Here is a 25,547-nt window from a genome sequence, read left to right as displayed (position 1 = left end):
TGTCTGTCCAGTCAATAAAGTGCAATATACATTCATGTAAATCTGACCTTACTTATCACTGCAGGTATACAATAGACATGTAAATCTGACCTTACTTATCACTGCAGGTATACAATAGACATGTAAATCTGACCTTACTTATCACTGCAGGTATACAATAGACATGTACATCTGACCTTACTTATCACTGCAGGTATACAATAGACATGTACATCTGACCTTACTTATCGCTACAGATATACAATAGACAATTTATTGTTTATTTGTTTTGTAACTGCTACCTCAACTTTATGTGTATGATGTCAGGATGTGAGCGTCATGTGACATGTGAAAGGTGATCAAAATATAACGTGTAGGAATGATGAGATATAGAGTATGGATGACATGCGGTAATGAATGATGCTGATGATGATGATGATGATGATGATGATGATAATGATGATGATGATGATGACGCATTGTATGTAATATGATGAGATGTTGTTATATATAAAAACAAGAGTACCGCGGGGCGGAACAAAATACGCCCGTCGAATGCCATATAGTGTTATATACTTTCTTACATTGAAATAAGATCTGCATCATTCTAAGAGTGGTTAGCTGATATACTATAAAAAATGAAGGAGAAAATCTTCAGACATAAAATCAAATACTTAAATGAACAATAAAAAAGGGCAACACATTTTGCAAAAATCGTTAAATCAAAATTCTTTAAAGGGAGACACAACTTCATATCATGATTATAAAGTATACCAAGTTTCAAAGAGATCTGTTAAAAAATGTAGGAGGAGATTTCCGGACAAAAATCAAATACTGAAATGAACAAAGGGCAATAACTTTTGATAAAAACGTCAAATCAAAATTCTTTTATGGGAGACACAACTTCATATCATGATTATAATGTATACCAAGTTTCAAATAGATTAGTCGAAAAATGTAGGAGGAGATTGCCGGACAAACAAAGTTTACGCCGGCCGGACAACGCCATACCATAATACTACTGTCAAATTTGACGGTCGTATAATTAAAGAAATGATGATGATGATGAGAATGATGATGAGGATGATGCATGTCTGTGAGATGTGTAGGTAATGAGGCTATTGTTTATGATGGATGATGCTTGATGAATGATGATTATGATATCTGCTAATTTTATGAAGATGTATATTGCACATAAAATTGAAAATAAAAAACAAATTACAAAAAAAAACACCACACATGTGAATACCGCTTGTTCTAATGCAAACTAACAATCTCTGCATTTTAGTTTCGGTCATATATAAATCTGGACCCCTCGATATGCACCTGCTAAAATTTTCAAGAGATCAGCCTTGGTTAATAAACAGGACTGCTGTTTTCTCTCCTGGTTCATCCGAGTGAATCTATTGAACCAGATACGCGAAAGTAGCAAAAAGAGTCGAGAGTTAAAAACAGTACTTAACCAGAAAGTGTAGAGTTTATCACATTGCTTGTAACCAAAGATAACGGTACTCCCTCCAGCTTCTGTATCGATCTTTTTCTGTATCACTATCAATTTATATGATTGCAGGAACACACATATTGATTACATGAAATGTCTTTTATGTATTTATGAGTTTTCTCCAGGTTGTCACTTGCTATTAATAACACACGGACCTAAAAGTGAATACACAGTATAACAATAATTTGAATATTTCCTGATTTGTCGAAATTATGATGCTTTGAATTTTTTTCTTCTTTTAATGGGAAAAGAGCCACCACAAGGACAGAGAAAATTACAAAATAAGTTACGAAAAAAATCACCCCTATCATCAATGTAACATCTCTATTACTACAATGTGGTATTAGGGTTATTGAATAGAATACAATTAACTCAGAGATCCCAGGAGAAAAGGGTAGTTACTATGGAGAATAATACAGTTCAGTGAAACAAGGTGAAGGTGGGGAGATTATTATGCAAAATACAACTCTTTGAAACAAAGTGAAGCCAGGAAATTTATTAAGCAGAAAAGAGTTCAGAGATACAAGATGAAGGTGGGGAGATTATTATGTAGAATGCAGATCTCGAATAAAAGGTGAAGCTGAGGAGATTATTATGTAGAATACAGCTCTGTGACACAAGGTGAAGCTGGGGTGATTATTATGTAGAATACAGCTCTGTGATACAAGGTGAAGCTGGGGTGATTATTATGTCGAATACAGCTCTGTGGCACAAGATGAAGATGGGGTGATTATTATGTAGAATACAGCTCTGTGACACAAGGTGAAGCTGGGGTGAATATTATGTAGAATACGACTCTGTGACACAAGGTGAAGCTGGGGTGATTATTATGTAGAATACAGCTCTGTGACACCAGGTGAAGCTAGGATGATTATTATGTAGAATATAGCTCTGTGACACAAGGTGTAGATGGGGGGCTTATTATAAAGAATACATCTCTGTGGCACAAGGTGAAGCTGGGGAGTTTATTATGTACAATACAGCTCTGTGATACAAAGTGAAGCAGGGGAGTTTTTTATGTACAATATAGCTCTGTGATACAAAGTGAAGCTGGGGAGTTTATCATGTACAATACAGCTCTGTGATACAAGGTGAAGCTGGGGAGTTTATTATGTACAATATAGCTCTGTGATACAAAGTGAAGCTGGGGAGTTTATCATGTACAATACAGCTCTGTGATACAAGGTGAAGCTGGGGAGTTCATTATGTACAATACAGCTCTGTGATACGAAGTGAAGCTGGGGAGTTTATTATGTACAATACAGCTCTGTGATACAAGGTGAAGCCGAGGAGATTATTACAATACAGCTCTGTGATACAATGTGATACTTGGGAGATTATTATGTAGAATACAGCTCTGTGATAGATTAATATATTGCTGGTAGAATCAAAGACTTAATCTAATTCTGTGCTAGAATACTGCCCTGTGATAGTTTTATATATGGCTGGTAGAATCACAGACTTAAGTCTAATTCTGTGCTAGAATACAGCCCTGTGATAGATTAATATATGGCTGGGGAGTTTATTATCTAGAATCATGGACTTAATATGTCCATGCTAGAATACAGCCCTGTGATACAAGGTGAAGCTGGGTTGATTAATATATACATCAATGGTCATTACTTTCATCATCACCATCATCATCATGGTCAAGCTTATTATGTAAAATATAACCATGCCTCCAGTTTCAAGATGGAGAAGGGGTGATATTTAGGTAAATACGGCTATGATTCATACAATAACAAAAATACAGTAACACTGGTTCACTTGACGGCCAGACATCTTCGGGTTTTTTTCTCCTTCTTCAAACTTTTAAATGCTGGAAAAATTTCAAAACATAAGAATGTCATTGATTTTACAGTAAAAGTGCACAGAAATGGATGTGACTACGGCCATCAGTCAACGACCGGTAACGTAACTGGTGGAGCTTAGAAAGGTATTAATCACAGTCTAGGAATGTTCAATTGTTTCTTGTTTTTATGGTAATGTGTAGGTGTACGCATATACCTTAGAAAACATCAATACTTTTAAGTGGCAAAGTCGGTCAACTAAATTGGACAGGAGAACCTGAGGCCAATTTCAACCTTTAAACCTAAACATGTAACAAACAAGATCATTCAGGGTTCAATTTGCAGTAAAATGTCTTTTAAGGGCCAAAAAAACAACTGAAAATTCAATTTGCAACTGAAATTTACATTTGAAACAGACTGTGTATGTTTCAACCCATGCATTTCTCTCTCCAGATTGGACATTCTTCTTCCTTATTTGTTTACTAGTGTCTTGCTTCACAATACCTCACTTTTGGTCTCTGAAAAGTGTTGATCAGTTGCCCCAGTGGGGTAGCTATAGACAATGGGTTCTGTCCCCAGCTTCTGTCTCCTGTTTATATTGGTTTACCTGTTTTCAGTATAAGGCTACAGGATGGGCTACTGTGCTGGGTGCCTTAGGTATTTCAGTGGGACGGCACTCTAAAGCCAGCATCAGATCTAGATCTATACTACAGCAAGGAGGCAAATACACCAACTTACCCTGCCTCCGGTACACATATATACACACATGAATTTGAATACATTACATATATGGGAACACATCCTTAAATGACCTTAGCTGTTTATAGGATATTAAACCTTATTTGTTTGTTTGTACGTTTGTTTTATGTCCTGTTCACAGCTATGATCATTTAAGGACGTGCCAGGTTTTGGTGGTGGAGGAAAACCGGAGTACCCTGAGAAAACCACTGACCTGTGGCCAGTACTTTGCGACTGCCCCACATAGGCCTTGAAGGTGTGTGACCCAGTGTTTGAGGGCTAGTTATTTTTTAAACTAATAAAACCAAACCAAATAGGATAGTGTATCTCTGTAGCTGAATCATCTCTTGTTGTGGTATATGTCATTCAAAGACATATGCAATGTTTTACATATCATAAAAATGTGATTTGTGTTGGAGTTATCTCCCTTCAAATAATTCATTTCTATCTGAATGTTATCAATGCATTTATTGATTTGGCAAAAACAAGTTTATCAACCTATAAAATGTTCTAATTACTAACTTAGATGAAAATATCTTTTATGCAATTAAAAGTTTCACAGCAAGTAACTGGACTGGGAAAATGTGCAGTGCAGTTTAATAAATTATCGCATACTGATGGGATTTTTATTTTAGCCATAGTTTTCTGTGTATTTTTGGAATTGCCAACTTTCTTAAGGATCCCCATACCACTGCCAAAAACTATAACTACACATGTGTTGATGTTTTTTTCCAGCATATTCTTTTATCTTTAGCTTTGATAAAACATTTCTGTAAGGAAAGCAATGCAATTACCTTAATGCAGGACTTTAATCAAAATATAAGAAAGATGAGATAAACAAAACAATCAACAACAGTGTTTCGAGTGTAAAACTCAGTGGGACTAGATGGGGATTCGAACCTTGGACTTCAGATCGTTATGACATCTAATTGCCAGGATTATGTCTAGCTACAATGTACACATATATCCAAAAACAAAATTAAGGGGAGGTTACTTAAACATGACAAATCACAGTGCAGTTGGACAGGGATCCTTAAGTTGGGAAAATAATGAGTGACAGGATATTGATTTATCGAATTCCATTATTCTTCTACTTTTTTTATAAAAATCCTGTTCAACTTTCTGAAGACAAGTCCTTCATATGAAAAAGCAATTATTAGAAAAATTAGGAAATGAAATTTTGTTCTCCAGCTATACTAAAAAGCAAACTTTAATATTCATTTTATTTCATTTATTCATTTTATTTTTTTAATATCAAGATTTGGGATCAATTCTTTTATTAAATTGGAAAGTGTTAAAATCTCATTAGAAGTTAAAAACTATTTTAGCTCCAAATATATGAGCAGGTAATTTTCTATAGTTACCAATATGTTCATTTGTTTATTAGCTGAAAAGTGTATAATTACTATCATGATCACATCTACTTAAGTTGATTATCTAAAGTCATTCATGCATAAAGTTGTTTTCATTTAATTACATTAATTATGTATCCCTTGTTGGTCATAACTTCAAATGTAGCTAATTCTAGTCTAATGAACATATCGTTTTATTTATTTTTAAATATTTTTATGTTTATAATGTTCCAGCAATATTCACATGTACAAATAAACAAAGTTGATGGCCCAGCCTAAGTAAGTACATGGAAACCTAGACTTTCTCTCATGGTAGCTTTCCGTGTTTCATCAAGATGTTCCGTACCCAAAAATCAATCCTGTTTCCATGTGAGTAAGTGGAACCCCAGAACTCCAGTCAGACTACGAAGATCAATACCACTGGGTGAGGTATGGGCCCGGTGTAATATCTGTTAATGGCTGTGACTGGGAGATAGGGCATTTTGTGCCTCCACATCCAAAACAGTTCACCTCCTGTTTTAGGGACGGAAAGGAAACTGCCATACAAACTGTAGCATATGCTTAATTGATGTATCTCTTCCCCTCCCATTTCCTCTTTTATGAGATATATCCTGTTGTACTGAGCTACAACATTAGAAATGATACCATTAAATACACTACTTTATAATATAGAATTAAAGTTTGCCAGATATCTAGACAGGGTAGGAACAATGATAATTCGTTTGTCTGGAACAAGAACTTGATCGTTAAAAAAACATTATTGTCTGTTATTTCATATAGACCAAACTGAATGATCAGGCTAGACACTTGACATCACATCTGTCACTACTGCAAAAGGAAAAAGAAATAGCTGTTTTTTTGTTTGTTATCATTATTATCATACACGGTGCCTAAAGTTTAGATATTTCATCCACTCTAGTGGCCTCCTCTAGCATTGAATCAAGCATGGTTATTAATATTAGATTAACTTACAGTGTTTCAGAATTGCATGAAAGATTGTCAGAATAAATCAATAATTTTGCTAAATAGAGCAGGACAAATGGAACTGTTAGTACAGCTTTCCATAAAAAGCTCGGAACTCATAAGGAAGCCAAGGATGTGTGATATTTATGCTTGTTGAAAGCGGATATTATGGTGCGGTGCGTTTTAAAGAAAGCTTCAAGGATGTGACCATTGTGTGATGCGGTCTGCTGCGTCACAAGCTGCTACGGTGTTGAAACATGCAGGTTGATTTCAAAGCTAATTTTAAATTATTAAATTTTATATTGTTTTAGTGACTATATATGATATGCATCATTGACAGAAGTTTCAATATGAAAATAAAAACTATAGATTATTTATAGTAATATTGCAGCGTATGTTTATATTATATACATATTACTGAGACATGTAAGGGTACATTCAATGCAAAAATAAACTATAAGATTTGTATAATGTACATTTGATATTATTCATGTTTCCTTTGAATCATCTAAATCTACAGTCATCAACATTTTCTACTGTGCAGCCATATGTATATTTCATCATTATTGCTTTAAGGGAGAAGGCAAACTTTAAGTTTTATAACTTGTATCTAATCCCTTTTGTATTTTTTTGCAAATAAAATATGTTAAATCAAATCATAAAATGAATACCGACAGTTTTGTTTTGTTTTGATTCTTTACATGTAAATATGTGCTGTTTTTTTATTCTTCAATCAATGAGGTGGAAAATAATTGAATTTGCAGCTAAATGTAAATGTGAAATATGCTCACCACCGGTTTTAAATTTTGTTTTCCTGAAAATGTACTTTGGTTACATAAAACATTTTAAGTGCAATCAGTGTTATATTGAAAATACATATCAGTATAAATATAAATAATTTAATTCAATGCAAACAAATTCTTATAATGGACATTGTACTCATTTATGTCAGTCTGTTTTGTACACAAGACAAGTCATGGATAAAGACATGAAAGCTACTGCTAATTATGAAGGAAACTGCTATCATAAAAGCATATCAAATGATACAAATTACATTTTAAACTGTAATAATTGTCACTTTAATAATTGTCACTTATTAGTTTTAAAAATAAATGTTAATCTACAAAATCACCAATATTTATAAGATGCAACCATAACATAATACATTTCCGACATGTAATTGTAATAAGTTGACAATTTATACTTTCTGAGAAAGTTTCATGGATGAACATCAATGATGAACAAGGATACACATATCTATGGGCGAGACTTTCCCTTCGCCTTCATGGCTCTGTTGTGACTCCTCCGATTTCCCACCTCCACTGCCATCGCCAGACGCAGAAACACCACCAATAATCGCACACGTCACAAAAAGTATACTTAAACGATACATTGTGTCACGTTTTGCATCACATTACGACGACAAGTATCAGTCGCTGTCAGTTCTCCAACCTGCAGACGCCGGTTTGCACATCCTCTGTGACCTGTCAACACGTGGAAGACGTACACAAAAACTTGGGAAACACCCCTTTCAGAATACCTCGGTCTTTTATTTCTAAAACGTATGACGAGTCTAGAAAACTCCCGAATGTCTGCTATCTCGCGCATCCGGAAATAGGGAATTTCTCATCATGGCTGACGTGGAGTTCCACGGCCAAGAGGTTAGCAACAATTTTGTTTTTCTTTCGTTCGTTGAATATTGTTATTATAATATGAATACTTTAATGTATTTCTTGTACTTCATTCATCAAATATCGGCATATGTTGATGGTTGAATGGATGTAGGTTATCCCAGACGCGACACTCGTTTTGGTTGCTGAAGTTGTAGAACGTCCTGTGAAGTTGTCATTTACAACAAAGTTGGCAAATGATATTTTCAGCTCAACTTTGTCCTTTGATATAAAAATGTGTCGATTAAAATTGTTGACAGCTTCATTTCCGACTCTCTCAATTCCTGGCAAATATATACCTTCAAAAATGTTGTTTTTGTAACGATGAAATTAATTTAATCTGGTCTAGATTATAATTACTTGTTATAACAAATTAGTCAATCAATGCATCTCCAACAGTGTTCGATTTTACACGGCGAGATACTTTTCAGTCGGCAAAATCATATCCGATAGAAAAAAGCCCGACCAGTGGCCTCTTAGATAATGGTGTGCATACACAAATCAATGGCAATTGAATTATCAGGTCGGGGGAAACCACTAACTTGCGTATAATACGCAAATTAAACTCGCCTATTATACGCCAATAGGGGTATGGATTTGTTACTAAAAATTGACAAAATGACTTTAATCTTAACTTTTTCAAATTATTTGTCCAAGTCGCATTTATTCTGTCATGAAACATAATACAAATGCAAAAATAAACTTTATTTGCATGTGGGAAAGTACCATAAATAGATGCAATACTTCCGGTAAAGTTACGTCAAGTTTCTAAGTAGCCAACGCTTTCAGTAAAACATCTTTTAGCAAAATATTATTTACCTTGTCGTAAATTAATACGATTTTTAATAATATCGTGCAAAAGTTACTGTTAAAGCGATTTGGATTATTTTTAGTAACAAATCCATACTCCAACTGGCGTATAATAGGCTAGTTTGCGTATTATACGCAAGTTGATGGTTTTCCCAACCTGATTATTTAAAGTATAGGGCTATTTTGGTTGTGAGCAGCAGGGGAACCACACTAATGTCAGTAAAGAAAATACAACAAATTACCATGCCCTGGCCATAGTCAATTGTAGACAATTTACATGTAGTTTAAACTGCTATTTTCATGAAAAACAATCTGAAAATAATTGCAACTGCAAGTGACCACTGCATACAAGTTGGTTTTGGAACATTTAAGATTGTGTACTTCAGTCCAAAAAATAATCACAGTTAAATTTAGAGCTTCTTTGGCAGTTCAGATCTTTCTGTGGACCTTATAACTTTTCCGTTTTTAGACATGTGCATCATTTCATCAAATCAAGCTATATATTTTGAACGATGTTTTTTATGTTGTATATTTCAAAAAATATTTGTGTCTGTGTAAATATTATATATATGATATCTATTATCAACGTGTCGTGTAAATGTATGACGGAAGAAGGCTGTGACACCTGTCAATTGTAATAACTTGTTCAAATTAATTGGCAATAAAATATGTTTAAAGTGTAAAAAAAAATTGTCCTAAATGCTGACTTAAATTATTCTATTGAGGGTTTTTTAAGGTCATCTAGACTAGTCACCTTGGTTTTTACTGTTTGAACTAAGGTAATTTCTATCGAGCATAAGTTCAGCACTTGCATTTGGTTTTAATGTAAATAAAACATTTTAGGTTTGATTGTGAAAGACCCCTTACCAAAAAACAGACAAAGGCATACACGCATATAAATTGTGTCATCTTCTTTTGCTTCATCAGTGTTTTCTTATTGTGTCAGCAGGGAATGATGAATGATGTGTCTCTGGAAGGGGAGATAACTGTTCCTGGCCTAGCTCAATCAGAAGATGACGATGATCAATTCTCTACCTTGGATGAACCAGTCAAAGAGACGGTGGTATGTACATTTTGATAAACACAAGTCAAAACTGCATTGAGCAAGAAAACTAATTATAAGAGCTGCTTATTGCTAAGTTTTACTGCCGAATACATGCTGTTTCCCCTAGCTAAAGATTGTCTTATTTTCCAATAATGACCAAAATGTGAGGAATACATTTCCAATTTCAATACAAATAATGCTATATTTTCCCAATTCATAAAGGAACAGGCTGTTGTAAAATTCAGGTTACAGAAATATTGGAAAACAACTTGAATTATTTATGTTTTCAATCAAATCAAAATGCCACAAAGGAACCAGCCCCTACCTCATCCCTTAATATGCTAGAAAATAAATACCTTTTAGAAAAAATTTGTGAGGTTATCATTTTAATTGTCAGCTGGCTATATTCTTTTTCTTCATATTTTTATCTCTATACATTCCACAGTACTTGTTGACATTTTACTTGAAGAATTGTAAATTGTCTGTGTCGCCATTTAGAGCCCCTTACACCAATATGGAATAAAATATCAATGGAATATGAAAAACAAGTTGTTGAAGAATCCAAATTATCAATAAAACTTCAAATGTGAAGAAATGAAGAAGAATCAAGATTGGACATAGAGACACTGATCTTGCCAATGAAAATTACTCTAAGCAAAAAAGAAACTTGTTTGTTTCATCTTCTATGTATAAGAAAAAAGGCTCAAAGTGGGGGAAAAACCAACTCTGGGCAGAAATCTTCTTCACCATTAAAACTGATACAGGATGCAGTGGTACCCTAAACTGTGGTTTTGTGATTGTCACTCAAATTAGATACTACAGATCTAGAATGGCAATAAACACACAGAATTTATTCCAATTTTTTTATTGTCACTCTGTTTTTAAAAAACATTTAATTTGAAAACCTTTAATATTTTAAATTGACAGTATTTTATGTTGTCATGTATATTTAAAGATTATTTCTCCTACCATTGCCAAAAAATGAAACCAGGCATAATACAGCATTCAAAACTTTTTTCCGACTTTGATAAATCATTTTAAAAAAAGAAAAGTATAATTTGCAGAACTTTTATTGAGGTACGAAGACATAATGGAGATGAAATAAACAATATATAATCAATGTGTTCAGATCTAGAGTGTATAATATTTTGCGAGGGCCATACCAGGATTCGAACCCTAGGCTTCAGGTTGTTTTACATGGTACCATCGCTAAAACCGATCGATCTTTTCTACCTGGACAACGGCAGTATACAATCCTTAATGTGCTACAGTTATATGCAAGCGTAAGTTAAGGGGAGGCTACTGTAAGTACTACATATAGGAAAAATGGCAGTGCAGTGGGACAGGAATCCTTAAATGAAGAATTGATTGATTTTCTTTTACTTCCAGATGCGAGATGTCAAAGCAGTGGGACAAAAGTTTTTCCATGTGCTATATCCAAAAACAAGTAGAGTACTTCTAAAGGAATGTAAGTCAAAGATACTTGTAATTCTTGGGACAAAATTATTGTGGTATGGGGAGCATCTGTCAATCTGTTCTCCACATTTGATTTTCACCAGATAACTTTGATATTATTTGATTTTGATGAAACATGGTAAGCATTTACAAGAGACATAGGCTAAATTTTAAATTGTGAAAAACGTGCTTGATTCTGTGTAGGTTAATGCAGTTTCAATGGTTGAGATGTGCAGTTTCAGCACAATAATTTTATCAAATAAGACCAGATTCAGATGAAAAGTCACAACTTATACTGTACGAAGACAAACGTTAAGTTAGAACTCAAGTGAAACAATCCTTTAATTAAGAAGAGCCCAGGGATTTCATTAGTTTTAATTAATCTTGAGTTGTAATATGGGCTAAGGCAGTTGGTCCCTGTATAACTATTTTGTACATTTTTGGTTTATTTAAAATACCATATGGGCAAAGGGAGGTAATCATTATACAATTAAAAGGTTTCTCTTTTATTGCGTTATTGTTTTTTAATTACTTTTGTTTGCAAAATAAAGACTATTTATTGCCCTTACTGTACTGTTTCACTGCGCACCTAAGTGAAACATGGTTAATCGAAGAGAAACAAAGAATTGGTTTTCCTAAAACAGTAAGGACATTAAGTGCATAAAATACCTTTACTGGTACAAGTGTCATAGTGTACAAACTATCTCCAGGTCTCAACCTCTTATAATAAGATGCTAAAAGCTGCAGCATAAAAACTGAAAATCAACTTGTTTCTTTTCAGGGGACTTGTGGGGCCCACTGATCCTGTGTGTCTTTATGGCAATGTAAGTTTTAAATGGACATCATGACAAAGTCTGCAAATATAAAACAATCATTTTACAAAACTATTCGAAAACACCCCCTGAAAAATGACTGTTCATATGAAAGTCCCTTTAATAAATGGTCAAGATCTGATATGTAAAATTTGACTGGAAAATAATAAAGACATCTCAATTTTTAAAAAACACATTTTATAAAATTTTAAATTAAAATGTACACATTGCCCTGTAAAGAGATGATACAATGTGGTAGTTGAAATTCTATCAATATTTAAAAAAAAAAATGTACATCATGTATCAGAGGTTCATTTCTGTGTTTAAACCATTCACATATTGATGCTCATTGTTGGTCTTTGTCAACAGGATGCTACAGGGCTCATCCGAACATCTGGACAAGATGAACGACGGAGGCCCACAATTTGCTGAAGTGTTTGTGATCTACTGGGTCGGAGCAGTGGTGGTCACACTCAATACCAAACTTTTAGGAGGCAACATGTAAGCCAAAAGGATATATTGTAAAATTAATGGGGGAAGGCAGGGAAGCACTTTTTATGCCTCCCTCTCCCCATAATTATTTTTTACCCCAGGCCCTTTCTCAAAAAGACATGTCATCTTCAAAGCAGCAAATGATCCATCGATGAATATATTGTTGGGTGCTAGAGGGGAAGGGTACTTTTATTGTAATGGATGATGGGGTTTTAAATAATTGTTTCAATATGCATTGTGAATGGGGAGATTAATTGTGATCCGACACATGAAAAAGTACCTACCTCCCTATCATCCCCATAATATATAACTAACTGGAAGAATCTTGAAATGTGGATTTATTTATGATTTCTTTTTGAAATCTTTAAAATAATTTACTTGCACTGAAATCTTCCCTTGAATTGATCGAATTCAAAAAGAATTTAAAAGAAAATTTATCGTAAATATTCGCGTAAAGTGCACACTTTTTTAGGTAAGAGAAAATTGCATTGGACATTTTGGATTATATATGGATTGAAAAATCCTAGATACTTTTCCATCAAATACATTGATAATGTTTACCTTGATTTTCGTTATTTTGCAGCTCGTTTTTCCAGAGTATTTGTGTGCTGGGATACTGTGTGTTCCCGTTAACGGTGGCCTTGGTGGTGTGCCGTATTGTCCTTATAGCTGACCAAACAACGGCTCTGTTTATAGTCCGATTCATCATAGTGGTCGTAGCCTTTGCTTGGTCAACTTTTGGTGAGTTTTTATTGTCTTGCCTAAATGTGTTAATCTGAACTCATAGTAACAAATAACACCTGTGTATTCAGACACCCTGTATAATATGATCAAAAGGTTCTGTCTCTCAGGGCATCAGATTATACAAGTTTTACTGTAATTCATGAATGCGGTAGTATGCTTATCATAGTATCAATTGTAATGGGATTGCGCAAATATATGCACCAATTTATCAAATAGTAAGCCCATGCCTGGTAATAAGCCCATCCAATATCTATTTCAGTTCTTTTAAAAATGCCAACAAATACTGTTTTATTGTCCTGTGATAAGCCCATATCCCTACATTGAGTCAGATATTATATGTTGGCCCCCTGGGCTTATTGGAGGATAAATACAGTAGGATCAGTAACGACGAGGTTCTGTACAAAATTGATAATAATTGGTAAGACCAATCACACTTTGAGTTAAAAAGATGATATGTAGGCCTAATGGGCTGATTGGAGGATAAATACAGTAGGATCAGTAATGATGAGGTTCTGTACAAAAAAATAACCGTTGTTTCATTTATTTCAGCCTCCACAGCATTCCTTGCAGACAGCCAACCATCCAATAGGAAAGCCCTGGCTGTGTATCCAATATTCCTGTTTTATTTCGTCATCAGTTGGTTGATTATATCGCACACACATACATAACACAAACAATTTAAAGCGATGTATATTGTATTATAGGTAAATTATGATAACCGTGGGAATTTTTCATTTTTTGTTCATTCATAACATTTCCATAATTTATTTTCTGTGTTGAACAAAATGTGTGTCCATATATACAAGTAATACAACTTTATCCCTGGTACTTCTATTCAAATATCGCTCTACAATTTAAACTTTTTTTTTTTTCCTCGAGCGATACAATATTGGTGATTGTTACAAGATATTTACGGTACATGTACACATATATTCTGTACATGTGCTGTGAACCTATGATTTTGTTCACAAAACCTAAAAGATTCTCTTGATGTTAAGAATACTAAGGGATCAAATTGGACAGGTTTCCCTTACATTAAAAATGATATTTTATCATGGGACACAAAAGACCTGAATACAGTTGGGGGGAAAACCTGTCTAATCTGACCCTAAGTATTTCAACATCCTTTCTAATCAAACATAATGTTGTAATCCAATTCCTTATTTAACCTGTGTATTCTGAAATACTGTCAAATCTGACCAATATGTTGTGTCACACAAGGTGTCAGGATTAAACATATTTCACTGTAATATGAAAAATTCCTGATAATTATCATGTTTGAATTCTTGAAAATGTGATAGACTTGTATAAACTTACCGGTACATCTTCCATATTCCATCTTCTACAGGATTTACGTTTTAATGCTGACAAATAAATGTAGCTTTAAACACCATTTAAAGTGTACATCATGGAATTAAATGGGGGTTTTTCTAGCAAATTCGAGAGTTATGTCTGAGTGTGTATGAAGATAGTTTAAAGAGTATATTTATCAGACATAGATGGACTTTGTGTAATAAATGTGTTGATGAAGAAAAATCAATATTTAGCCAAAACTTGAATAGACAGATGCTGGAAAAGAAGCTTGGCAAGAATTGAATGTGAATATACTTAAATCCAATTACTTTTGTGTGTGGGACAAGGTTGTCTGAAGCAAGACAGAGGTGTGTGATATATCTATTATCTGTTATCAATGACACAGTAGCATCATCATTGTGAATGAATGGAAGCCAGAAATATTTTTACTGTAGCTACATCCTTGATACTTCAGGGGTTATGCTCACTTTTGCCCTCTGCACCCCTGGAATATGTCATAGTAAAGATTGACCTCGGGTAAAAAAAAAAAAAAAATCAAATCAATTTTTCTGTTGCGCGAAGGTGAGATTCTTTTGATGTACATCAAAGGATAAAACTAGATTTGTTGTCTCCATTCTCAAGGTGGCACATACTGAGCCTTCGATTTTGCTATGACATATTGCAGGGGTGCAGAAAGTGAAAGTGAGCATAACCCTTGGAGGATTGAGAATGCTGTAAAATGTTTTGCCAAAAGACACAAATGATTTGAAACATGACTTTAAGGCATGAAAGTCATGTTTTGTTACAAGCTTACTTTTCTGTATAAATGATCACTGTGTGTCTCTATAGCATCTAAAGTTTGGATGTAGGTAAAGTTTGGATGTAGGTAAAGTAAAGTTTGGATGTAGGTAAAGTTTGAATCTAATTAAGTCTGTTGGTTCTACTAGTGTTATACTATATATCGAGTAATTTTCGCCCAGTCAAACTTTTGCCCTTTGCTGGTAAAATCCATATTCGCCCAGTTTTAATTTCGCCCTTCACGTTTAATCACTTTTTATTATGCTGTATACTTATTTGCTGAAATGATAAACTCGCCCTCATTACAGTGGGCGAAAAAGGCGAAAATTGAATTCTCGTTGTACAGTATATTAGTAGTCCAGCTGTAGCTGTAGATTTCCACACTTTTTAAAACTAGGTGAAGGTGTGAAAGTGATTTTTTAAATTTTATGCAAAATATAATCTCTTCTTAATAAAACATTATTTGTATCACTATTTATTAGTTTCTTGTTGAGGGATATTCCCCCCTGTATCTTAATATCGGTAATGTAAATAAAATGGATGTAGATGTTGATTAAAGTTGTTTTGAGCGGTGATGTCTCGGTTTTGAATAAGTAATCATGGATATATAGTATGATAATTCATACTGTCAGTCTCGGCATTTGTTAAATATAAACAATGTTTCAATAATTGAAACTTTTATGACACAGCGTATCCATGACATGTCCTGTAAATAATCCCAACTTATTTGAGTTTAAGGAATATATGTATTTGAATCTTTGTACATACAATGTATGAAAGACCTTTGCTTATGATACTGTATAACAGGAAATATTCGTGGGTACTTTCCTTGGTGGTCTGAAACTATGAAGATAGTTTTGTGGTGCAAACTTTTTGTGGATACCTCATATAAACAAACATTTTTCAAGAATGTCTGTAAAATTTGTTGTATTTATTTCCGTTGTTCCATAGCAACCACGAAAATCTCAAGTGTTTATAACCAACAAAGTTTTCATGTCACACGTTCAGGATTTTTACTGCCGTCCTTGATAGGACCATTCCCAATTAAAATTTGGAAATTCACAAATTTGTAAAAACATTTATTTAATCACGACAACAATCAGAGATTGTTCAGGAAGCGTCCAGATTCAGCTTTTTCAAGCCAAATTCATTCTAATTCTCCCGTTTTCAATCAGAATCTGATCTGATTTGTATCTTCTGCATGGTAAAAAACGACCAAATCTGTCTCGACAGCGTCCAGATTCTCCCTTTGGCAATCCGACAGAGATCAGACAGTGACCGGACAGTGAACCGACACAATCTGGACTCAATCGGCAAGAAACAGCAATCAAACTTTCTCCAAATCATACCTGTCATCACGACAGTGTCTGGATCCACAGGACACCGTCCGGATCCACAGGACACCGTCCAGACAACACAGGATATTGTTACGATTTTTATCTGATACAGCAGAATCTGTCATGACATATTCACGATTGTAATCCAATAAGACAAAATCGACTGATTTTCCCAAATGTTACGGGATGCACCTTACTGTCGGGAGTGCTTGGCAGACCTCTCTGGACCTTTCCCGATCCGTAGGACTCTGTTACAAACGTATACGACTGCGTTCAGACAATGATAGGACATTCCAGATCATTGAGGATAGTAATCTGACTTTTTCACTTTCGTGTCATAGCGCTGTCTGATCGCAAATGGGAGCCGTAATCGGCACTGTGTAAACGCCGCATTATACAGGAAGTGCAAAAGAATAAAACAAATGCTGTATATACTCCCTTCAAATTACCTAGTTTTTCGCAAATATTTATTTTTTGGGGTTACAATATTCACAAGAAGTTAAATCTAGATAATAAACATGTCTGAATGAATAGGTGTTGTTCAGACATGTCTTATACCAAACACTTGCATGACACTTAAATCAACACATGTTCAAAATCCAAGGGTTTACTTTCATTATCACATCTTCTGTACACCCTTGGAATATGTCAAGATAAAATGAAAGGCAGGTAGTTAGCTATATTAGCTTTATCTGTTTCACAACAATTATGAAACAAGTTACATCAATTTCTATTAATCACTCCTGTTGGCCCAGATGTTAGTGTGCTTTGGGCCTTAATGTGGAAGGAAACTGGAGTACCCAAAGGAAACCCATGTGGTCAGGTACAGGTGACCCCATACCATTTCACGTTCGATTGGGTAAAGACAAGTACGCTAACCACTAGCCACCAAACCGACCATATTTGATTGGTTTCACGACAAAAACTGACCGATCGCTAGGCTGATACCTGTTCTTTGAAGATTACAGAGGAGCAACACTCGTTTTCATAGCCAGTTGATTTTACCGTTATGCTGTTGCATGGTTGTTGATGTAAATCAAAGAATAAAAATAGTCTACTTGTATCATCTGCAAGGTTGATGCATATAGAATCTTCAATATTGTCATGACATATTCCAAGGGTATAGAAGAGATATTTGTATCAAGAGCAATGTCCTTTGTTTTGAAGATGGAATCAAGATGAACATTGATACTTGAATCAGTAAAGAATGGGGCTGCAACGATTTATCGGGAGGTCACGATACACCAACAATATTTTCCGGGTATTGTCGTTCCTCAATTTAGTCTACTCTTATCCGTTCCCACATGGCAAGTGTCAGCTCAAGCTCGGCATGCATGTTGAAAGATGTGAATTGTGTGAAACTTAAAAGTCATGCCCATTTTGGACCAAGCCTATTTCCAGTTGCCATTTAAAATTTGCAACATATTTTTTTGTTTGCTTCTATTGTGTATTGTCTCCACAGTATCGTGATACGTACCAAATCCTCATGTTAATGTATCCGTGCAGCCCTAGCCAGGAACATAAGATTTTTAATCAATGTGGATAAATTAAGAAATAAAGAATTTTACATTGAATACAAAGAAACAGTATTTGTATGTGTTAGTATAAATACAAATTTGTACTTATGTTTAATATTTTGTTGACCAATCTGTTTCAATGTCTTGTAAAAAGAATTTGTCTTTAATTGCAGTTGAATGAAAACATGGACAACTGTTGCATAGATTTAGACTTCAATAATCAATACATGGTAGCTGAAGTTGTTTTTAGCAGTAAATAATTTAATATCAAGGTTTTCTAAACTCATTTATCACTGAAATTTCATGATGAACTATTCCAACCTTTGAATTGGAAGGGTTGAATTATGTCTTGAGGGGTGAATAAGTTAAGGTAAATCATTAAGAAAATGCAATGAAAGATTTGTTTGTTAATGTGTTTCAAAATTTTGTTAAGTATTATTGCTCATTCATATTTTATTGAATTTAACAAAAATGAAAATTCTTCAAATTGACTTGGTGACACACATTGCACAAATAATAGCAGAAAAAGACAATTCTAGCCTGATATGACATGCCCTTTTATGCATATGAAAATGGTGATAAAAAGTAAATACCAAAAAGGAAGAAATCAGTCTGCCAGAACTATACGACCCACCCTTGAAAGCCAAGGCCAAGAAATAAGCATATAGCTTACCGGGTAATCATAAAGTTATTAAAGTTCATACTTTGTAATTATCCATGAGATGCAAACTTTTATTTTCAAATTTACATTGATGGAACAATTTGTTTTTTCTTATAAGTTGTTAGGTCTCATTCACAGGAACCTTAACATTGAAATAGTCTAATCCTTTCACCCCTAAGTAACTTCAGTAGACTAAAACATGCATTTATCTGGATCAGTTGATTATGGTTGACAGTGGTGAAAGGAGTTCAGAATTAATTTTAAAATGATTTAGGGCTATATGCTACCTTACTGTGTTAAGGCTATATGCTACCTTACTGTGTTAAGAATCTCCTTTCCAAACAAGTTCTATATATATACAAGAAACCTGAAATGTAAATACAGTAGCATGAATAATAGTTTAGAATTGGTATACACAAGACTGCATGCATTAAAAAGTCATTATTTTCAGGGGAGATAATTCAATGCAAATATAGCATAAATGTATCCTTTAGAATTCCTAAAGTTTAAATAAATCATCACAGAAAATTTTCAGAGCATACTTTAAAACTTGGCAAAAAAACATACATCCTTACCTGTGAGAACTATGGCTCAAAGGTCCATGTGATTTGGTGCGATATGAAAATGTTAAATTAAAATTGGTCCAATCTTTTAGCTACAGTTCACGCAGCTAATACATGTCCTGAATTATATTGCAGTGCTCTGGTTCCTCAAAAAGGTGACCAGAATTATATTATGGTGAAGGCTCCAGTTGTTTTAAAAGAAATCATTCAATAAAGAAAGAATAGAGTTTTAATAAAATATTGAAACTTTGAATATTCTTTTTGTTATTTTTACATGCCTTTTCTGAACACTTTTTTTAATGAAACTGAAATTCACCAAAAGGGCAAGTGATCTCGTGCCAGGGCACAACATCATCCGACTGTTCATCGCTGATCATCACTTTTCCTTTAAATAATGACTTCTTCTAAGTCATCAAAAGGCCTCAAGTCATGATATTAGCCTAATAGCTTCGTGAGATGGAGCTCGATAAAGTTAGTGAACAGTATGAGCTTGACCTACTGTCATGGTATGTGCCAATTGTCAAATATGTCAAAAACTTCAAAACACTTCCAGCAAGGTTCTACGGTCTTTAAACATCTATATACCTGGTGGTAAGGTTCTACTGCAGGGGCCGATCCAGGATTTCCTAAAAGTTGGGTCCAAGACATTTTTCTCAATAGTCAACGGTGTGCTGCTGAAGGCAGCCCCCCGAGCGCGTAGCCCGAGTAGGGGGAGGGTACGGGAGGGTGTCTTCCCCTCCCATAAGGGGGGTTTGGGGGATCTCCCCCCAAAAAATTGTGTTTTCTAGAACGTCTCAGAAGCAATTTCCCATGTTCTGAGGATTATTTTTATGTTTAATTAACAAGAAGAAAAAAACATATTTTAAGTATGGCCCAAAAATTTTTTTGTGTACTGGAAAGAAAATTCAAGTTTCGGTTCAAATTCTCTATCAACAGCGTGTTTTAGAAGTCAGATGGTATTATTATAGGGGCAACCTGGTGATGACAAATGTATGAATCCACAGTGGGCTTGTTCATTATTACCTAATTTGGCGTCCCGCCCGCAAGGGGGATACGAGAGGTCCACCATCAAAAAATAAATGTAGCAACGCACAATATCTAGTCTGTTAATATCTGGTGGTAAGGTTCAACTGTCTGTATATACCTGGTGGTAAGGTTCTCCTGTCTGTATAAACCTGGTGGTAAGGTTCTACTGTCTATATACACCTGGTGGTAAGGTTCTACTGTCTATATATACCTGGTGGTGAGGTTATACTGTCTATATACACCTGGTGGTAAGGTTCTCCTGTCTGTATATACCTGGTGGTGAGGTTATACTGTCTGTATATACCTGGTGGTAAGGTTCTACTGTCTGTATATACCTGGTGGTAAGGTTCTCCTGTCTGTATATACCTGGTGGTAAGGTTCTACTGTCTGTATATACCTGGTGGTAAGGTTCTACTGTCTATATAATGGGCGTTTATCAAAAACTGTCCTAATCCACATATTTAAATAATGACAAAACTACATTAATGAATAAGAAAATTTATTGATCAAACATATAGAGGAAATATTGAAGTACAATTATCTGTTTCTGTAATTCTGAAATATCATTTGTTTGGTTACCATGGCAACACAAACTTCCAAAACATGCATACAACTTCCATTATGTTACCATTTTTAAAATTTGAAAATTTTATGCTCAAATTTAAAAAAGATCAAATATTTTTAGCATATTTGAGACAATATTATATGTTCTTTAGAAATATATGGATCATTTTACTAATGAATATACCAATACTTTATAAAATATGTGTTAATTCTAGATTTTTTGAAAAGCAGATAACAGAGTCCATAACAAATGCAATATATTCAAAAGTAGCTATCATCTGCCACATTGGGAGTTATATAATAATTGGTAGTACAATGGTGATAGTTTATGTACTGATGACCTTTAAATTTGATACTTCTAAAAAAATTGTGGAATGTTTTTTATTGCAGTAACACTATGGAAGTTGCAAGTAACATAATGGAAATTGGTAACATAACGGAATAAAAAATATAAAAATCAACATTTATCAAAATAAAAATCAGCATATTTTACAATACAGTAGTTATTTATTTCAAACTATCGACTAGAACCAGATTTTCACATGTTTGAGATAAAAAAAAACAATTTCAAACATGCTAATGTCTGTTATGTTACCACATCACAGGTATTGATGGAACTGGCACAATAACCTTTTCAGGAATTTAAAACTCATTTCATGGGAATTTTAGATACATAATATAATTGTAATCATGAACTAATGGTTACAGGAACAAATACATGTGCCAAACAAATATATTGTGTTTTCTACATAATATTCATATTGCGTTATCAGGGTCAGGAATCATAGAACAAGACAAAATGACGCTAGACTAAATGTTATAGTCCCCCTAGGATGTTTTGGAAACATAATAAAAATCAAAACAATTGCNGGTGGATTGTTTTTTATTGTAGTAACACTATGGAATTTGCAAATAACATAATGGAAATTGGTAACATAACGGAATAAAAAATATAAAAATCAACATTTATCAAAATAAAAATCAGCATATTTTACAATACAGTAGTTATTTATTTCAAACTATCGACTAGAACCAGATTTTCACATGTTTGAGATAAAAAAAAAANCAAATGCCATTACTGTCAACATCTTTTAACTTTCAGAATTTATCCAGAATTGCACTACATGATATCAGACACAATTTCTTCCCATGACTTTATGACATACAAAGACTTTGCAATTTGCTCAGGCTGAGGGATACAGGCCTTAATATTTTCATTCGGATACCAACAGCGGTCTTTCTTTTTTGACCAGGAAAATACTGTTCGATCTCCATTGTTCTGTTTCTTCAAACACTCGACATAACATGCATTTTGTGCAACTTTTCGAATAATGCCAGGAAATGGTTCATTTTCATACAGTACTACCACATATCTCCCAACCCTTTCCTCTCCACTGTCCATTTGCCTCGCCCCACTTTCAGTCTCTTTCCCCTCAACAGATCTAATCTCTTGCTCTACACTCGCCATCTCTTGCCCCTCAACAGTTCCAAACTCTTGCCCCTCAACACTTCCAATCTCTTGCCCCTCAACACTTCCAATCTCTTGCCCCTCAACAGATCCAATCTCTTTCCCCTCAACAGATCCAATCTCTTGCCCCACAACACTTGCCATCTCTTGCCCCTCAACACTTCCAATCTCTTGCCCCTCAACAGATCAATCTCTTGCCCCACAACAGTTCCAATCTCTTGCCCCTCAACAGTTCCAATCTCTTGCCCCTCAACGCTTCCAATCTCTTGCCCCACAACTCTTGCCATCTCTTGCCCCTCAACCCTTCCCATCTCTTGCCCCTCAACCCTTCCCATCTCTTGCCCCTCAACGCTTCCAATCTCTTGCCCATCAACAGATCAATCTCCTTCCCCACAACAGTTCCCATCTCTTTCCCCTCAACAGGTCCAATCTCTTGCCCCTCCACAGATCAATCTCTTTCCCCACAACAGTTCCAATCTCTTGCCCATCAACAGATCAATCTCCTTCCCCACAACAGTTCCAATCTCTTGCCCCTCAACACTTGCCATCTCTTGCCCCTCAACAGATCCAATATCTTGCCCCTCATCAGATCCAATCTCTTGCCCCTCTACACTTTCAATCTTTTGTTAAGTCCTCCCTGTATTTCTTTCGCATTTTTTCCTGATGTTTCTCTTTTCTTTCAGGATCAGCATCTCTTCTTTGTCTGTATCGGCGCTGCTTTTCAGCTGCCGAAAGAGCCATGTTCTATGTATGATCTGCAAAAAAAGAAATACCGTTGTTTAGTGATTGCAAAGTTGCTATTCATTTACAATAACATTGAAAAATTATATCAATTAATGTTGTTTGGTATATTTGCTAGGATAAACATTTACAGAAATTGGAATAGAAATAAAAACAAAAATATTTCAAGAAACATGTTTTTTATTACGTCAGTGTTCATTTTCCATTATGTTACTTTTTTGTTTCCGTTATGTTACCTTTACACAATATCTCATATTTCTTCATTTAATAATACTACATTTTTATCAGTCATACTTATGATTTATTTCAGTTGTGATGTAATTTATTATCAAAGTGACACATAATGGTTACATGTCAGTATACATGCATTAAATGGAAATATTTTTACTGGTCCATTATGTTACAGCGATTGTTCTGTTATGTTACTAATTTTGACATAAACAGTTCTGTAAAGGACACTAAAATTATTTTGATGAAATAATGCTATTTGGTAGATTTAGAATACTAAAACAATCAAATAAAGTGAAAACTAAGTTAACAGATGAAATATATTTCAATAGTAATGGCATTTTTATTCATGCTAAGTTTTTTCTTCCGTTGTGTTACCTTTGTGTCCGTTATGTTACCAACAAGTAAAATATCATTTTTCTTTAATTATATGATTCCAATTTCTGTCAGTTGAACCTGTTTCATGATTCAGTTGTTATGAAGTTTATTATTCCATCAATACATAAATGTTATGTATCAATGTGTATGAATTAAACACAAATTGTATTTTTACCGGTCCATTATGTTACAGATACTGTTCCATTATGTTACTAATTTAATTAAAACTTGTTCTGTAAAGTTTCATTAAAGTGTATCTATCAAGTAAAGCTATTTGATAGATCTACAAGATTAAAAGAATCAAATACAGTGGAAACCAATTCAAAATATGACATATATTTCTAAATAAATGGGGGTTTTTTTATTATGTTGCTGATTATTTTCCATTATGTTACTTTTTGTATCAGTTATGTTACCAGAAAAATAAAAGGTATTTTTTTTCCTAACTGATATTAGTTAAATTTAATTAGTACCACACATATCTTATTTCATTGTTTATGCAGTTTAATATCAAAGTACAATATAATACTTTTTTTTTATCAGAAAGTGTTATTAAGATGCAAATTATACCCCTAATTTTCCATTATGTTACATTTATTAGTCTGTTGTGTTACTTTTTTCTTGGTAACATAATGGATCATAACACAACAGAATTATTTCACATATATTTATTTTTTCTCTTTACTCCAAAAGTTTGCCCAAAGTTTAATGCCTAAATTTTGTGTGTTAACCATAGGCGGTATCCAGCTATGTAGCATTTATTTAAATATTGCTGATTAATTAGTCAAACATGGTAACACAAAAAGAAAATCAAAATGTACACTTTAAGAATTGCTTACCTTTCAATGTGGTTGGATTCAAACTGTTTGAAAATTTCCACCATTCAACTTATGCTGCATCAACAGGAAGGAAGTCTCTTTGCAATGCATTATTGGGAAATGGAACGGTGCATGTCAATGGGTTCTCAAATGAACCAAAATAGTAGTGGTAACATAACGGAAAATGGAAGTGAGGACGAGCGCATTTTGATTTAAAAAATATCTTTATTTTTATTTTTTTGCTAATTTTTAATTATAAATGTAAAATAATACATGGTATGTACTATATAATAGGAAAAAATAACATTTCCCTTGCTTATAAATAACATTTATTTGTGCTTGAAAATCACTTTTTGGCCTGGGGACACCCTACATTTTCATTTTTTCATTTTTCAAACTCCGATAAAAAAATAAATATTTACCTATAAGTAACAATTAATAGATTGTGATATGTATTTTAGTCTAATTTTATCATATTTATCACAAAAATACAATTATTTTTAGCTTGCTAAGCAAAAATTGCATTCAAAGTGCCGAGACAAGAACTTGGACAATTTTTGATAAACGCCCATATAAAGCTTGGTGATACTGTACCAGGGTGTCACTAAACTGATGGAGGAAGTACGGGGTTTGGTACAGTAGAGCTTGACTAGAGGTACAAATCTGTATATAAAGCTTGGTGATACCAGGGTGTCACTAAACTGATGGAGGAAGTACGGGGTTTGGTACAGTAGAACTTGACTAGAGGTACAAATCTGTATATAAAGCTTGGTGATACCAGGGTGTCACTAAACTGATGGAGGA

At 34.1% G+C, this 25,547-nt stretch overlaps 2 protein-coding genes across 4 annotated transcripts in view; one reads left to right on the top strand and one right to left on the bottom strand.

Moving 5' to 3' along the window:
- The window catches only part of LOC110440364 (coiled-coil domain-containing protein 134-like), a 35,073-nt gene extending 27,218 nt beyond the window's left edge, over positions 1-7,855 (bottom strand). The window contains exon 1 of the mRNA XM_021483396.1: positions 7,575-7,855. Within this exon, the coding sequence (XP_021339071.1) occupies positions 7,575-7,716 (142 nt within the window). The 5' untranslated portion in view covers positions 7,717-7,855. The remainder of the gene's footprint in view (positions 1-7,574) is intronic.
- A 49-nt stretch (positions 7,856-7,904) lies between these two features.
- On the top strand, positions 7,905-16,352 carry LOC110440338 (protein YIPF6-like). Of its 3 annotated transcripts, XR_002461738.1 has the most exons (8): positions 7,905-7,984; positions 9,750-9,866; positions 11,238-11,316; positions 12,085-12,127; positions 12,485-12,616; positions 13,191-13,348; positions 13,901-15,513; positions 15,553-16,352. XR_002461738.1 is itself a non-coding variant. In XM_021483341.1 (7 exons), the coding sequence occupies exons 1-7, from the start codon at positions 7,955-7,957 to the stop codon at positions 14,017-14,019; spliced, it is 678 nt and encodes a 225-aa protein (XP_021339016.1). In that variant the 5' UTR covers positions 7,905-7,954; the 3' UTR covers positions 14,020-16,352. The 3 variants fall into 3 exon arrangements, 2 of the variants coding, with proteins under 2 accessions (XP_021339016.1, XP_021339018.1); XM_021483341.1 differs by having other exon boundaries at positions 13,901-16,352; XM_021483343.1 differs by having other exon boundaries at positions 7,942-7,984; positions 9,753-9,866; positions 13,901-16,352.
- The last annotated feature ends 9,195 nt before the right edge of the window (positions 16,353-25,547 follow it).

The sequence above is a fragment of the Mizuhopecten yessoensis genome, unplaced genomic scaffold (assembly GCF_002113885.1).
Source record: "Mizuhopecten yessoensis strain PY_sf001 unplaced genomic scaffold, ASM211388v2 scaffold11179, whole genome shotgun sequence".
NCBI classification, from domain to species: Eukaryota; Metazoa; Mollusca; class Bivalvia; order Pectinida; family Pectinidae; genus Mizuhopecten; species Mizuhopecten yessoensis.
Note: the sequence above shows the minus strand (reverse complement) of the source record. Positions and strands in the feature narration are given on the sequence as shown.

Coding starts and splice junctions, on each gene's coding strand:
- LOC110440338 (XM_021483341.1), top strand. CDS start 7,955: ATGGCTGACGTGGAGTTCCACGGCCAAGAG. Junction 11,317..12,084: donor TAGAGTACTTCTAAAGGAAT/GTAAGTCAAAGA, acceptor GTTTCTTTTCAG/GGGACTTGTGGGGCCCACTG. Junction 13,349..13,900: donor CTTTGCTTGGTCAACTTTTG/GTGAGTTTTTAT, acceptor CATTTATTTCAG/CCTCCACAGCATTCCTTGCA.